Consider the following 16,485-nt stretch of genomic DNA (forward strand, 5'->3'; position numbering starts at 1 on the left):
CCGGAGTCGGTTGTAACAGCTTTATGGTGGTTTGACGATACAGTGAAGTGCAGCAGGGCTGCTGTAGTGCTTCTAATCAATGCGTGGGATGGTGCTACAGCTGTTCAAGTGCTGTAATTATTTAAGGTGAGTTATGCTAATTAATAGTTACAAACTGGAATTGCTAAACTCAGAGTAGCTTTGCATGATTCAGAGTTCAAAATAATCCAAATAAACCTTATTTCTGTTACACATCGGGGTTTCTTCTGATTGGCTGCTCCTCGTAAACAGGATTGAAATGCGGGTTGGTGGGCTTCTGTGCCTGAACACAAAATGACCTAAATGTACAAAGGAAAAGTTGAATAGGTCCATTTTATTTGAGACAAAGTTTTATTCAGAGATGTAGGTCGGCTTAGAAAAGGAATGTGAAAACAGACTGATGGGGAGTGAAAGATACCAGGCTGTGGGTGTGGGTGTGTTGCTCGTGACCCTGAACCCGCTCTTGCTTTTATCTCCACAGCCTGCGCACTTTCTTTCATGTGTTTTCTGAAGAACAAGCAGCTGCATTCTTAGTGTCGCTTTAGAAACTCCACAAATGTGTGTTAGCTGTGCAGATTTCTTTAAGGTTTCCACCAATAAGAAGCTGCACCTGTAAACACACCAGTGCATGACCATCAGCTCAAAGCGTGCTGATAAGAGTTTATTTTCTCTTCCATGCTGCATGATCCTTAAACCTACACTTTTGTCTGATAATGCAGCAGTTGTCTGGAGCATGTGGGCCTCGTATCTGTGGAAATGTGTAACATGAACTTTACGCTGTGAAAGAGTGTATTAGCCCCCCTAAACCCTGCACAAACAAACAGACTCCATAAGACAACTGAAGGTGGGAAAGTCCAGTGGATCAGTCCTCTGAGCCTTTCCAGCCCCCAGGGGCGGATCCTTGTCCCCATTCTAACCAGGAACATGTCTTAAACTGTGTTCCTCTAATGGCCACCAGGGGGCAACACCTTGAATTGCACAAAAGACTGAATTTATGGACTCAGTTTCTTATTTTAAGATTATACTGAATAAAGCATGTTAATATATTTTATTCTAAGTGTCAGTAAGTGATGCTCACACATCACCTGCTGGTTTTACTTGGTCCTGACAAAATTACATTTTTATCTGTTTAATGTTGGGGAGAAACCAACAAGTTTAGGCTGTCAATAAAAATAACCGTCCGCATCATCGAACCTAAAGGACCTGCGAGCGCTTCTCGTCTGTGCTCGCTTTCAGTTCTTTTCCAGTTCTGGGAAAAAACTCAACTTGTATTTAATGCAGATGGTCCCGTTCCTGCTTTAAGCCCATCGGCGCGGCAACGCTCCGTGGTTGGAAACTGTTTCGCTTTTACAGTTTTGAGGGAGAGTAAGTAGAAATATGTAACAAAAACAAACTATTTTTAATTTTGTTTTGTAGGTTAGTGCACTTTATTGCAGTTTATGTAGTTAATATGTATGCGTTAAGTCCATAAAATTAAAATTTGGGATATAATTAATATTTAGCAACTTGAAATGCTCCTAAAAATGCAGCATGTAGTTCTGGGCTTTAGAGGGGCAAACATCCAAAAACAGGAGGTGTGAACTCAGCAACATGCAAAATCAGCTTCCAGCAGTAGCTGCAGCTCATTAGCTTACATGCTTGTGTGACAGAGTGATATCTCTTATTACTGTGGGTCAGGGAGGAAGCTGACCTGCATCTCTGTGCATTACACCACAGCTGCAGCTCTCCTCCGCCCTCCCCTGGCTGTGATCCAGCTCAGTGCTCATTAACGCCATCATTGGCCCACCGGCTCAAGTGTTTGAAGCTCGCTGAAAAGTAGTTTATTAATAATTACAGCCTCCAAAAATATTCCTGAGATCGTTTCTGTTCAAGTAACACAAACTGCAGAAAAATACCTGAAGGGTTTGTTTCTTTCTTTAAAAGAAGCTCGTGTTTTTATTTTATCCTCTCGTTTTGGCGTCTCCTGGCTTCTTCGCTCCACCACATGTTGTGATCACTTTAATTAGCTTGTCGTTCATTGTCCGGCAGCTGTCAGAGGAGAAGGGCAGCGCAGGAGGCAGCGCTACATCTCATTGGTCCGTCTCCAAAAGGTCGTCAGAGTGGGCTCGCTTGGCACAAAAGCAAACACGGGAGCACTTAAGTCGGAATTTCTCCCACAATGCGTCTTTGAGCGAGCTGACAGCACGAGTGAAAGCTGTGGGAGGGGCCGCCTCTCTCTGGAGGTTGCATCTGAGCGCCGTGGCGTGTTCAGAGCAAACACAGAAGTGCAGATTAGACGTGTGAGCTGTAAAGGTGTCCACGCGGCTCGCACCAAAACGTTAGTGTTTGTGGAGAAGCCTGAAGGCTGACGTTTGTCTTTGTTCTGATTCGTTACACCGCTCACATGTTTGGAGTTTACGTTGTGGTTGGCTGACTTTGTTTTATTGAATTAAAGGTGATCGACGAGTTTCAAAGTAAAGGTGAGTCCATAACACGCCTTGTAATTAAGGCTCATTCATGTGGTTTCACTGTTGGGTAACACGAGAACAAACCAGTGATCTGTGTGCTGAATCACGATGGCCCAATAAAACCAGTTTGAACTGAACAATGAGTTTTAAAGTAAACTGTTCTCACTGCTCTGCAGGAAACGTCTAGAAAAGTTAAAATGTTCAGTCATGTTTGTTGTTCTGGTCATAGATGTGAACTCCATTAGATGGAGAACAACTTCTGTGCAAAGCATGTCATTTAAAGTAAGTTGGTGCCCCCACCGGCTGCGAGTGAGGGGCGGTGTTCACTGGCCCATAGCTCCACTCCGCCTTAGTGACTCCACTCAAGAGCTGAACAAATAAGCGGCTCCAGCCTGTCCTTGGTCAAGAGCAGGCCGGACAGAGGACCTGTGGGGGGGTAAAGAGAAAGGGCCACTTCCAAAACAGAAAACCAGAGTGGACACCGTGATCCGGGGAGACGGCGTCTTCTGTAAAAGCAGCTCACAGTTTTAACTCAGAGCTCAGAGAGACGGATGTGTTGATCTGTGGCGTTTTGTTTTTATATTTCACATCTTCTTATAAACGTGGTTGAGAGCATTTCAGCAGTAACCTGGAGCAGAGTCTTGTTCCTGCAGGGGGCAGTGTTGTCAGCAGGAAGGCTTAGTGTGAGTGCAAAGACTGGGTGACCTCTTAAATCTGTGCTCAGGACGGCAGTGAGGCGAACAGGCTGATTAATGGCGAACCACAGCGTCTGCAGTAAAGTTTTCTTTCCCCTCTTAGTTGTTCGGTGCTGGAGGAGCGGCGAGCGAGACCGAGGTGTAAACGGCTTCATCCAAAAACAGTTACTGGTGCAGCTAAATGTTTTTCTCACTGCAAACAAATTATTAACTCAAATAAACTGAAGGCGTCGAGCAATAAAAGACGGACAGTTTAGAGCCTGGCAACTTTGGCATGTTTAAAGCAGCTGATTGGCTCTTTGGCTGCAGCCAAAGAGCCAATCAGGACGAATAAATCAGAGCAGAGCTGAAGTTTCTCGGTCCTGGCAGACAAAGCATATGCCAGTGTAATAAACACCAAATTCACTCAGCTGTGAGCTTATTCTTCATTTTGTAGCCCTCAAGGTCTAATTTCTTTATTTGTTCAGAGCTGTAAGGAGGAGGGACCCTGACAGACCTGCAGGCTCTGCTGTTTGTGTTGCACCGAATTCCTTTGTAGGGACTCTGAACCTCTGCAGAGCAGCTGTCGAGATAAATGGCTGAAGCAGATAAAGTCGATTCCTAAAATAAAGGGACAGCAATCAAAGGCACTTCTGCACCATGTCGTCCTCTCTTGGCTTTACTGCGGTGGAGGGTATGACGAGGAGTCACACTGGGGGGCTAAAGGCATCTGTGGGCACTCACAGTTGCAATGATAGGAAAAAAGCTTAAGACCCCAACAAGCTGCATTTTCTGTTAATGGCTGTGAAGAGGACATTAACACGATATTTAGGAGCTGCCACACAATGTTACCCTTATTAGGCGCTAGCTAAACTACAGTACATACTGTGTAGCACCAATGCCATGTTAGCATCATGTGTTACAAGCTAAATGTCAGTTTTCGGCCGTGTGCGCACACAGATGTTGGTTTTCATTAACATCTGAACTAAAACCTCAAACGTGAACGCTGAGCGTCAGTGCGGTGGGGGTGGCCTGTTTAACCCTTTAAGACCTACCATAGAACCAAGTCTGCCAGAGCTTATATTATATGTTTACATGCTGTGGAGCCATTTTTGGGAGCATTTCAAGTTGCTATACATCAATACAACCATTACAGCCTAAATTTTAATAATATGTTTGCATTAAGTGCATAGTAATTACATAACTTGCAAAAAAGTGCAATAAACTACAAAAAAATTTAAAATCGTTTTTGTTTTTTAACATATATTTCTAGTTAGAGAAATTTAAGAGGCTTATCCCTCAAAACTGTAAATACAAAAAAGTTGCACAAACTAGTTTCCTACCACAGGAAATTTATTTTGAGTGTCTTCATAGTTTTATTTTTGAAATACACCAATTTTTATACACTGCAGGAAAAACGAAAATAAATATTATGATGCAAATTTGCAAAAAAGCAGCATCTGCATCAAAATAAACTATTTCCAGCAGTGCAATATGAGTCCTAAGCATCCCAGAAACCACACAGAAAGTCATAAAGTCAAAGATAACTTTTACAAACACCAGTATAGGCTCATGAGGCCCTGATGGTAAAAAAAACCTACATTTTCGCAAAATGACGTCACTTCCGGTTTCGGGCAGGTCATGGCGGACATGCGATAGTTTGTGCTGATGGACGTAGGAAGTGTTACAAACAGCTGATCGGATCGGCAAAGCGTGTTTCTGGAATATTATGTTTTTGTTGTTGCAAGTGCTTTTTATGCAGTTTTTGCAAAACTATATGTGGAAGGAAACTGTGACCGAGGACAAGCTGATGGCATAAGATGTAAGTACAACTCCTCCGGTTTCATATGCAAAAAAAGATTATTGTGCTAGCTCACGTGGTTGCAGAGCTACCGGGATTTAAAAATAGTTACACAAAACAGAGCGTGCTGCTCTGACCGGCTTTAAAGGGTTAATGGCTGCATGTTTACACGGTGCTTGGCCACTTGAGCGCTGAGTTTAAACACAATATAACTGAACAGACTAAATGAAGGATTGATGCAGCACGGAGCACAAACAGCCTGCACTGTGACTGTTACTAGAATAGATCTGCATACTTTTAGGATGGCCTGTTCTGCTTTGTTTAAACGCTTCGGTTATAAGCACAGCTACACTCCTTTTGTGGTGAAAGGTTCACTGAACTCTTGATATGCAAGTACACTTCAAAAACGAGTATGAATGAAAGGTTGGAGGCACTAATTTAAACCGAGCAGTGTGGGTTTAAAATGCAGTGCTGTCTGTCTGATAAGTGCAGGTTAACGTCTGGAAGAAGTGAACCAGCGACAGCTTCGTCTCACACTCCTGCCGATACCTTTCCCAAATTTCAAAGCATCCGAACAGCTGATGCTGGAATTCGAAGCGCGTGCGGTATGGTGCAGATTTAAAAATGCTGGATTTAGATCTGCAGGTGTGACACAGATGTGCTGTGATCTGAAGTCCTGGTTCCAGTTTGTGCTCAGTTACTGATTCTTCTGAAGTGACCGGGCCGACTTCCACGTGCACGCTGCTCAGATTTTTATGAACGAGATAAAGCGAGCGAGGAATGAGCGATGGCTGGGAGCGTAATGACAGGGCCTGCATGTATAATTTCCTTTGACTTCTATAATTCCAGCCTCAGTGGAGGAAATGCTCGTCGTTCTCCAGCACTGTGTTTATCCCCGAGCACGAGGCTCGTGGCTGCTCGGAGGAACAATAGCAGGGAGTTGAAAGCGTCTGCACCAAAATAACTCCATGTGTGATTATACAGGAGCAGGAGTCTCTGCAGGTCGGCTCAGCTGACCTCAGTGTTTTCAGGGTGAGTTAAAGTGTGTTTGTCTGACCGGTGCCCTCAGACACAGCAGTGACAGGTGATCACTGACGTTCTCAGGCTGTAGTATTTACGAAAGCAGCATGAAGCGATGCTCTGTGAACGCCTCTTTTTCCTCAGAAGCAATACTAAGTTAGAGGCAGATTAGTGGGAAAGGACCAATCGTAGAGAGGCGAGGCTGAGCTGGTTTGAACACGTGCGGAGGAGAGACTGGATCTACTGGACAGGCTGGAGGGAGATTAAAGGTCATGCAGAGGGTTTGTGTGACAGGATGCTGCATGGTGAGCATGGTGAGATGGAGATGAGCCACTGTGGCGCCCCCTAAAGGAGCGAGGCAGCAGCTCCACTGCAAATAGGTTGATGAAGCAACATGGCTGCTTTCACTGTCTTTTGCTGTGTTGCACTCTTTGTTTGACGGAGACCTTATCTCTGCTCGTATTTGCATCAGACGCCTGAATGAAGCCTGGATCTGTGTGTGTGAGCATTTCCACGTCTTTTAAAGAAGCTGCTGAACTTTACGTCTGTTAAACGTCGTCGTGTTTATCGTGTCTTTGGGAGCTCATCAGCTGGGAGTTTACACTCATGGATGTTTAAGAAGAGCAAGAGCAAGCCTGCTGTTTGTCACTGAGGTCCAAAGAGTTTGTTCTCCAAAGATCGTCACCATAAGAGACGTCTATGGAAAAGCAAAAACACAAGCCCGTCTTTATTCTTTCAATTAGTAATTTATGTTGAGCTCACGTGTACCAGCCTGACTGATTCTGTGAGCCTCAGCATTGATGCCACAGTCTGGCACTCTTAGCCTCTAATGCTTCTGTTTCATGAACTTCTTCTAATCTTAATCAGCTGCTGGAAAAGATTCCTGAGCTTCCCTGAAGATGGGAAGTCGTTGCTTTTGTCTTCCCTCTGCCCATGTGACTTCTTTTTAAAAGTGCTAAGTAGGGGACACAATCCTCTGGTTCTTCCAGGTCCTCCCTCCCTGGTGGAATAATTGAGAGGCTTTATCACAGGCTCTCCAGAGTCAAACTGGGCTGCATCAAAGTGAAGTGAACAGTTGAACAGAACCAGCTCTGCAGCTGCCAAACTGTAGCGCTCGTCAGCGCGCCCGGCCTCCTCGCCCGGCCTCCTCGCCCGGCCTCCTCGCCCGGCCTCCTCGCCCGGCTCTTCTCCACGGTCGGCACAGCAGCTTCCCCTCAAAGCTTCAAAGGCATTTCCTAATGAGGCCCAGATGCAGAGCTGAGATGACAAGCAGCTACTGCTTGTTCTGCAATTAGTCACATTTGCGCTCGTGCACACGTTAGCGCTGCAGCACAGGAGCACGCCGTTTCCTTCAGTGTAACTTTGCTCTACGTTTTAATTCTTACGGACATGAAAAAATAAAAGTAGGGTGAACTCGATGCTCCACGTGCAGCTGCTGAGCTTTTCCTGATTATCTGAATGAAAACATCCCGGTTCCTCTTCAGGCTTTTTCCCTCCATTAAAGCTGCAGCCTCTGCTTTTATTAGGGGAAAAACAGCTCTGCTGAATATTCAGCGCAGCGGGTCTGCAGCCTAACGGCCCTCTGCTAACTTCTCGTTCTGTTTACTGTCCACACAAAAAAGCCTCGAGTCTTTGTTTTACTGCAGTGGAAAATGTGAACTGTGGCACCACATCCTGTCTGCTCGAACGTCTTTATATGTGTCGATGTGATGCATGGCACGCGTGAATGTTCTGACGATAACGGCGGGCATCACCACGAGCCTGACGTCACTGTTAGGAAGAATCATTGTTTTCACGTCTGTGCTTTAAAGCCACATTAGAGTGACTGATGTTTAACCCTTTAAAGCCGGTCAGAGCAGCACGCTCTGTTTTGCGTAACTATTTTTAAATCCCGGTAGCTCTGCAACCACGTGAGCTAGCGCAATAATTTTTTTTGCATATGAAACCTGGAGGAGTTGTACTTACATCTTATGCCATCAGCTTGTCCTCGGTCACAGTTTCCTTCCACATATAGCTTTGCAAAAACTGCATAAAAAGCACTTGCAGCAACAAAAACATAATATTCCAGAAACACACTTTGCCGATCCGATCAGCTGTTTGTAACACTTCCTACATTGGAATAGACGTCAGCGCGAACTATCGCATGTCTGCCATGACCTGGAAGTCACGGAAGTGATGTCATTTTCGCGGAAATGTAGTTTTTTACCATCAAGGGCCTCATGAGCCTATACTGGTGTTTTTAAAAGTTATGTTTGACTTTATGACTTTCTGTGTGGTTTCTGGGATGCTTAGGACTCATATTGCACTGCTGGAAATAGTTTATTTTGATGCATATGCTGCTTTTTTGCAAATTTGCATCATAATATTGATTTTCATTTTTCCTGCAGTGTATAAAAATTGGTGTATTTCAAAAATAAAACTATGAAGACACTCAAAATAAATTTCCTGTGGTGGGAAACTAGTTTGTGCAACTTTTTTGTATTTACAGTTTTGAGGGATAAGCCTCTTAAATTTCTCTAACTAGAAATATATGTTAAAAAAACAAAAACAATTTTCAATTTTTTTGTAGTTTATTGCACTTTTTTGCAATTTATGTAATTACTATGCACTTAATGCAGACATATTATTAAAATTTAGGCTGTAATGGTTGTATTGATGTATAGCAACTTGAAATGCTCCCAAAAATGGCTCCACAGCATGTAAACATATAATATAAGCTCTGGCAGACTTGGTTCTATGGTAGGTCTTAAAGGGTTAAAATGTGTTGATGCGTGTATGATAAAACTCATTGTTCAGTAAAATAACATTTAAAGTTCCATTATTATTAATAATAACCGCACGGTTGAAAACTGTGATGAAGAACTTTAAAACTGTTCACTGACCTTTTTCTGTCATTCCTGAAACAAAAACAAGACTAAAACATGTCCTTCCCGTCCACGCCATCTCCAGGAATAAAGGACAAAACGTTATCCTTAAATGAAAGTCGTCCACGTTGGGATTTCCTTCAGTAACAAACATGCTTCATTAGATTTCCTGGAATCTTAAATAGGAGACGCTGCTTCCTGTTTGACTGACAATCCAAACAAAGTGTTTTCTTAACATTTTGTTTGTTTGGTTTAGCTTCACTTCACTAAGAGGGGAATTCGGTAAAGTCAAGTAATATTTAAAGATAAACTTCATACTCATTTAGAAAACATTTAGAAACAACAGCTTTGTGTTGATGTAATCAGATTACTTTTGTGCGCAGAGAAGAGGAAGATGGTGGACCCAGGCACAGTTTTGAGTGGACGTTTTAGTTTTGCACTGAATGCAGAGCTCATTTCTACCTGTACCTGCTTCTGCTGAAGTGCTCTTGGGCTCGTTCACCTTTCTCTTGGCTGTTTGTACTCGAATACTTAAAGAGCTCAGCCTTCTAGAGGGTAATGTGTACCGACTCGAGCACGCCACAGCATGCTGTTTGAATGCTCGTGCGTCTGTTTGTGTAGCTCGTCAGGTGTCTGTCACAGTAAATAATGAAGCTGTGTGTCTGTCAAACGCAGACACGCACCTCCAGGTGGAGAGGAGTCACACCTGCCGCTGCTCAGAGGTGTGCCTGCATGCTTGAAAATTATTTAACAGCTGAGAAGGAACCAAACGGGTTGGTCCGGTTTGCGTCGGCGCTCAAAAGTTTCCTGCTCGAGGAGTTTGAAGCTCCTGAGATCAGCCCGTGGATCTGTCCTGGTCAGCGCGGTGAGTGAGGCTCTGTTTAAATGGGAAGCTTTGATTCACAGGCTCAGAGTCGGACTCTGAATACATTTGGCTCCTCTTAAAGCTGAAGGATGTCGGAGATTAAAAATATAATGTGGAGTTTATGAAGCAGAAGTCAAGATTTTATTGACAAACATGGGCTTTGTATTTAGTTTGACCGCAGACGCTCTGCCTTAGAGAGCGTACAGGTCACGATTTCACAGCTGTTTACTCTGATACCTTTACTGTAAGTGGGAGAAGTTTTTTATATGATCACTTAAAACTATAATAACTGGTAACACTGTGGCAATGGGAACTGTGGGATGTGCCAGCGTGCTGTCAGAGCTGCAGGGCTGAGACTGAAGATGTGTGAGGGCACCAGTGTGTAAGGGCACCAGTGTGTGAGGGCACCAGTGTGGGGATTAAAAGAAGTAGTTGTTTGTCATTGAAGCTGTTGAGTAGATTAACACTGGGTTTTATTTTTCTAGATAGATGCACGTGGAGCCATCTTTGACTTTATGACTTTCTGTGTGGTTTCTGGGATGCTTAGGACTCATATTGCACTGCTGGAAATAGTTTATTTTGATGCATATGCTGCTTTTTTGCAAATTTGCATTATAATATTTATTTTCGTTTTTCCTGCAGTGTATAAAAATTGGTGTATTTCAAAAATAAAACTATGAAGACACTCAAAATAAATTTCCTGTGGTGGGAAACTATTTTGTGCAACTTTTTTGTATTTACAGTTTTGAGGGATAAGCCTCTTAAATTTCTCTAACTAGAAATATATGTTAAAAAAACAAAAACGATTTTACATTTTTTTGTAGTTTATTGCACCTTTTTGCAATTTGTAATTACTATGCACTTAATGCAGACATATTATTAAAATCTAGGCTGTAATGGTTGTATTGATGTATAGCAACTTGAAATGCTCCCAAAAATGGCTCCACAGCATGTAAACATATAATATAAGCTCTGGCAGACTTGGTTCTATGGTAGGTCTTAAAGGGTTAAGAGTATTTCAGCTCACTGAGGTCTGATCCTGAGTGGGTGCTTCTGTGGAGTGTTTTTATCCTGTGTGGTCTGATGTTATAATGAAATGTGTGGTTAAGATGAGTTCAGCTGAATTATTTCTTTTTCTTCACTGATTACTTCCAAATACTTTAAATCAGTTTTCTGTTGACCGTGGGCAGAAATGTGACGGGTTCTTGCTTAGCTTGACCTTTGACCCTCTGCTGTCCCACATCAGCCCTGATCCACGGCGCTGCTTTTTGTTGTTCGCCCTTCTGTCTTCACCTTGAGAAACGCTGCCGTGCTGGTCGATGTGCAACCATCTGAAAGGTTTTCCATTGTGTTCAGCTGCCCGGCTCATTAGCTGCGCTTCAGCTGAAGGGCGGAGGGTGTTTACCCACGCCGGCCGACTACGCGCTTCACCTGGAGGCCCAGCGGAGGGGTCGTTCCACCCAAACGGCCTTAAAGTCCTGTTTCCTCTTATAGGACTCGGATCGTTTGGCTGTCATCTGAGGAAGTCGTCTAATCTTAGCCGTGAAACGTAGCTCTCTCTCTGAGGGCTGCTCGGTGCAGGCTCGTGTCTGAGGGCTGCTCGCTCTGTTTGTACCTGCGTCAAGGGGCAGGAAGTTAGAATGAGAGTTGCAGGTAAGCAGCTTCATTATTATGACGGGAGGTGTCACTGTTGTGGTTATTGTTAATATGTCTGAAGTGTTTGTGTGTGTGTGAGAACTCCTGTTTGTGGTTGGTGTGACTCTGGGTCAGCTCTCAGGCCTCCACCTGCAGCTTCACCCTGTGCGACGCTGCACAAACACTGATTCTGGTTTATTTTTTTAAAGCTTGCACTGAAGTGTGGGTGGGAAACTCTGTAAGTAATCATGAAAATGTCAGAGACTGAGTTTATGTCGATCATTAACTGCAGGAATGTGCAGACGAGACCTTAAAAACCTCACAGGAGGCTTCGTGTCACTCATTTAAAAAAAAAAAAAGGATGAGCATGTTTTATATTAAAGGCTTTTGCAAAACATGGAAAAATTCAAATTGGAAGAGGAATAAAATATCTTTAAAGAAATTCTTTGGTTAAATATCTGTTTATACAGACTTAAAGACACTTGGACCCAAAGAGGGCCTCAGTTTATAAAGACTTCTCTCAGCAACACTAAATGTTTGTTCATATTAGGGCTGCCACGATTAGTCGACTAGTCACGATTAGTCGACTATTAAAATCGTCGACGACTGATTTAATAGTCGACGTGTCGTTTGAAGCTTTGTAAGATCACAAAAGACACAGGAACAAGTAGTAGGATTTAAGAGTGTAATAACGGACTGAAACAGAAGATGGCAGCACTGCATGTACAAGGATGCCAGCTGCCGTTAAACCCCGAAGAAGAAGAAGCTGTGTCCCAGAATTCATAGCGCAGCCCAGCTCAGTTTCCAACAATGGTGGCAGCTAGTTAGTTTTAATATTACTCTTATTATTCTTTCTGGGTCACAAAATAAACGTTTAACATATTTTTAGGCGAGAATGTAGCTGTGTAAACCTCAAATATCTGCTCAGTTTATCAAGACACCACATATTTTCAAAAGCGCTCCGACGTTTTCGGAGACTTCTGTTAGCCACTAGCTCGATAGCTAGCCGGGGGCTAGGCTAACTAGAGCCGTGAGAACACCGGACTCCCGGCTAATAGTTTTCAAACCCACCGCCGTCTTTCGCTACTCAGGTTAAACATATATAAGTCACTTAGATAACTTAAATGTTATTGTTTGGCTTTTTTTTAGTATTTTATTTGTTCCTGAGTGAATCGGTTTGGCTGAGATTAAAGTTATAGTTTTTACACAGCTGAATAAACCTCAAGCAGACAGCTGATTATCAGAAGTGTGAGATGCTCGAGAATTTACTCCGGTGTCCTGTTATATTTTAGATAGCAAGGAGTTTATTAAACTTCACTGAAAAAATCTGCAGATTTCATTAAAATTTAATAAACTATCATCTTGTCTTTAAGGTCTGTGCTAACTAAAAAAAAACACTTAAAGCTGTAAGCTAATGATAGTTATATAAGAGCAGATGCTGCTGGTGCAATAATCTATATGTTTTACGTCCAATGGATGATGATCTGATTAGTCGACTAATCGCAAAAATAATCGGTGACTAGTCGACTATCAAAATAATCGTTTGTGGCAGCCCTAGTTCATATATAACTTCAATATTTACCTCAGTAGATCATGTTTGGATTATTTGGATTACTGTTTATTTTATAGGTTATGTTGTTAATTGATCAATCTTCTGATTTATTATGAATGATGTCAGAAATAATCCTTTAAAATATTTTTATTTTCAGTTTTATTGCTATTTTATGAATTATCAGTTCATTCCTGCAGAGTTATTGTTTCGCTTTTTATTATTTATTCCTGTGAGTCTCTTTCTCACAGTGTCTTTACTCAGGAAAACATTAGCAGATCAAATTTGCAGATATTGATGTCAGTCAGTACTCGCTGATTTTTAAATTAGTGCGTCTTTATTTTATATTTTCTCCTGGAAACAGTTTCATAAAAGCGACCTGTGACCGTTTTAAGGCCTATAGTGCATTAAAAGCAGGCTGATGCTCTGACTCCAGGATTGATGGCTTCTCCCACAGTGGTGGTGCAAAGCTGAACAGTAAATAGACTCCGCCTCCTTCTCTCCTCACCTGAGGATTTCCTGCTACTTCCTGCAGGTTTGTGTTCTGGCGGCTCATGGAACAGGACATGTGGGAGATCTTTGGTCAGTCTGTATATTATTAATTTTCCCTTCAGTTAGAATCATTTGCATGGTCTTGGCAAAAGGAAAATGTGTGTATGTGTTATTATTGAGCTTCATGCTGCTGGAGAGCAGCTGCATGAAACCTTTCCCTTTGCTTTGTGTTCGTTACCTTTTGTCTCAAGTTTCTCAGTTCATCAGTGTTGGATGTCCAGTCCTTGGAGTCCCATTAGTAGGTGTTAGCAGGCTCAGGCTCATCCATTGTAATCGTAATGTTTTAAATGGCCCAGCCGGCCACAGCTCGATAGTCTGACCTCCTCCACAAACACCGTTTCCAGCTCTCTAGCAGAGGAGCACCCAAGTCTGCCATGACGAGTAATCCTAGCATCCCTTTCATGGTGTGAAGGAGCAGCAGCTCTGAGCTCGTTAGCCTGTCTGTGGAGAGCCAATAAAATGACAGCTCCACCTTTTATGCTCGTCTCTCCTGGAGTTCCCCACCTCTGATTTATTTGGTTCATGGCTTTCTGACTTTTCTATCCAAGAATTGCTTTCGTGTCCTAAAACAGCAGATTCATTGTATATTACTTTTTATTTTATTTCACCCAATGACCCGAAAGCAGAGCACAGAGCTGAGCAGATCAGACCCAGACACCATCCGAGCGATATCCAGACGTCGTATCGATGCATCTCTAAATGTTAGTGGCCATTTCTTCCACACATTTCTTTTTGTATGACATGCTGGAGCCAGTTTTAAGTGTGAGGGAGGAGAACAAACATGGCTGCAGTCTATTTGGGTGTTGGAAGGGTCTGTGTGCTCTGTAAAGGCTGCTCTCAATCCTTCGTCTCTGTATCGCGACTATAATAACTCCCCGGGGTGACGGACCGTCAGGACTTAGAGGCTCCGGCCTAATGACACTACGGCGCTGCTTTATTTGGCTGCACGCTCTAAACAATGATTTACTTATGATGCAGCTGGCTGACAAAGTGACCTTTCACATGTTCCTCAGACGCATTTTGTGGCAGTCGGCTGCATGTCGTCACAGCAGGTGCAGCTGTTGGGTAGATGTGTTTAAATACTTTATAACACTTAAATATGCATCGTTACGTTAAACTGGGCCGATCGTGGCTCAAGAGTTGGGAGTTCATCTTGTAATTGTCCCTTGGGCAAGACACTTCACCCGTTGCCTACTGGTGGTGGTCAGAGGGCCCGGTGGCGCCAGTGTCCGCGCCAGAAATGTTTCTGGTGTTTGCTGGAGGTCTCAGCTTGTTCCTGGCTGATGTTCAGCGCCGTTAGGTCCTGTAGAAACGTTCTGCAGAGGCCTGGTAATGAACTCATCATTTGATTCAGGTGCATTGATCTAAAACCTGCAGGACACTGGCCCTCGAGGCCTGGAGTTCCCACCCCTGTTCCTGAGGTATGCGGCCTCACTGACCCTGATAATCGAGTAAGACCAAGTATATCGTAAAAGTCTTAGATTCACCTCGACTCTGTTACCACTGCGGGGCTGAGCTCTTGATCTGTAGCTGTCAGAGTCAAAGGTTTCAGCTGTATCGAACCTCATCTACATCTGTGCTCCTAAAGACCGGACCCCCCCCCCCCCCCCCCCCCCCGGCCTACTGACTCCAGTTTTCGTCTTATATTTGCTGCTTCTTATAAAATGACAACGGCTCTTTTGTTTTGTTGCTCATAATGTGTCCATTGATGATGAGCAGGCGACTGCACACAGGACCTCTGTGCTTGAAATGTCAGGATGCAAACACACCTGTGGAGGCCGGCCGGGCTTCAGCTCCCACAAAGAAACGCTTCAGCGTAACAAAAGGTCAAATACGTGCACTCACACTTCACATATTTCAAGTTACACTGAAGGTCAGAAAGTCGGCGCTCTGCTCTCATGTGAACTCTAAAAAGGAACCAGGTGTTGACGTCTGACCGCTGGGACAAAGTGACCTCCTTTACTGACACTTTTTAATCTTTGAAAGGTTGTGTTGCTTTTCACTAATTGTTGCTCACCTGTGTGCGTCACTAACGGGATTCCTTTGTGTTCTGTCTCAGGTTGCAGGTTGCATGGTAATCTGGACTCGCTGCATGGCAGTTGCATGACGGCACTGAGTCTTGTTGTTGGACTGAGAGCACGCAGCTGCACCCATGGCTCAAACCGTGCACGTGAACGGCAATGGCCCAGGTAACGTGTGTGTGTGTGTGTGTGTGTGTGTGTGAGATTCTTGCAGGGATGTCTTTGACCTTATTTCATTGCAGAGCAGTTTGAGGGAGACGCTGGGTAAATGCGTCCCTGCATGTCTAAAGGTTACAGGCTGCCTCCGTGACTAAGATGTGCTCTCTGTGGTGGGCAGGGGTACAATGGGACTGAAGTGGGATTAGGGTCCAGTTTCAAGCTTAAGTCATGCTGGTATATTTAAGGTCTTGGCTCCGGCCCTTTAGACACAAACACCATGAGTTGCAAGAAGTAATTTTAGTCGAGTCATCCAGTAACTTTTCAGACATCAAGACAAGAGTTTAACATCTTCACACGCTGTTTGTGCAAACTTGTATTCAAACACTGAACAGCCTCTAACAGCTGTGTGAATACGTGTGAGCTCACATGCACTGTGGTGGGTGTTTCAACATATCAGCAGAGGGTCCCTATGATCAAAAGTTTGTTTTTATTTTTCTTTACTCTTGGCTCTGTGTGACGTCAGGAAGAACATGAGACACCTGTCTGTCATCACAGAAGCCCCGCCCACCTGTCATCAAACCACGCCCCTTACAAACCCAAAAGTCTGTTCTCATGTCGCTGCTCATCCACCTGCTACTTCTGAACTCGTTGAGCTGATTCTCCTTTCAAGCTTTTTTTGGCTCTATGATAATCCTCCTTTTTATCGGATTAATTTCAGACTTTTCAATTTGATTTATACAGCGTCAAATCACAGTCACCTCAAGGTGCTTTTTATTATAAGGTAGACCCTACAATAATACAGAGAAAAACCCAACAATCATATGACCCCCTATGAGCAGCACTTTGGCGACAGTGGGAAGGAAAAACTCCCTTTTAACAG

The 16,485-nt window shown here is 43.6% G+C and overlaps 1 protein-coding gene across 5 annotated transcripts in view; it reads left to right on the plus strand.

Moving 5' to 3' along the window:
• kank1a (KN motif and ankyrin repeat domains 1a) overlaps window positions 1–16,485 on the plus strand; it is a 65,442-nt gene that overhangs the window by 19,678 nt on the left and 29,279 nt on the right. For 2 of the 5 annotated variants that reach the window (XM_085179949.1, XM_085179950.1), the window contains exon 2: window positions 15,485–15,614. In XM_085179949.1, the coding sequence (XP_085036075.1) occupies window positions 15,578–15,614 (37 nt within the window). In that variant the 5' untranslated portion in view covers window positions 15,485–15,577. Of the gene's footprint in view, window positions 1–10,557; window positions 11,343–13,093; window positions 13,456–15,484; window positions 15,615–16,485 lie in introns of those variants that run through there. The other 3 variants (XM_085179953.1, XM_085179951.1, XM_085179952.1) reach the window with 3 other exon arrangements.

Source organism: Neolamprologus multifasciatus, chromosome 12, assembly GCF_963576455.1.
Source record: "Neolamprologus multifasciatus chromosome 12, fNeoMul1.2, whole genome shotgun sequence".
Taxonomy (NCBI): Eukaryota; Metazoa; Chordata; class Actinopteri; order Cichliformes; family Cichlidae; genus Neolamprologus; species Neolamprologus multifasciatus.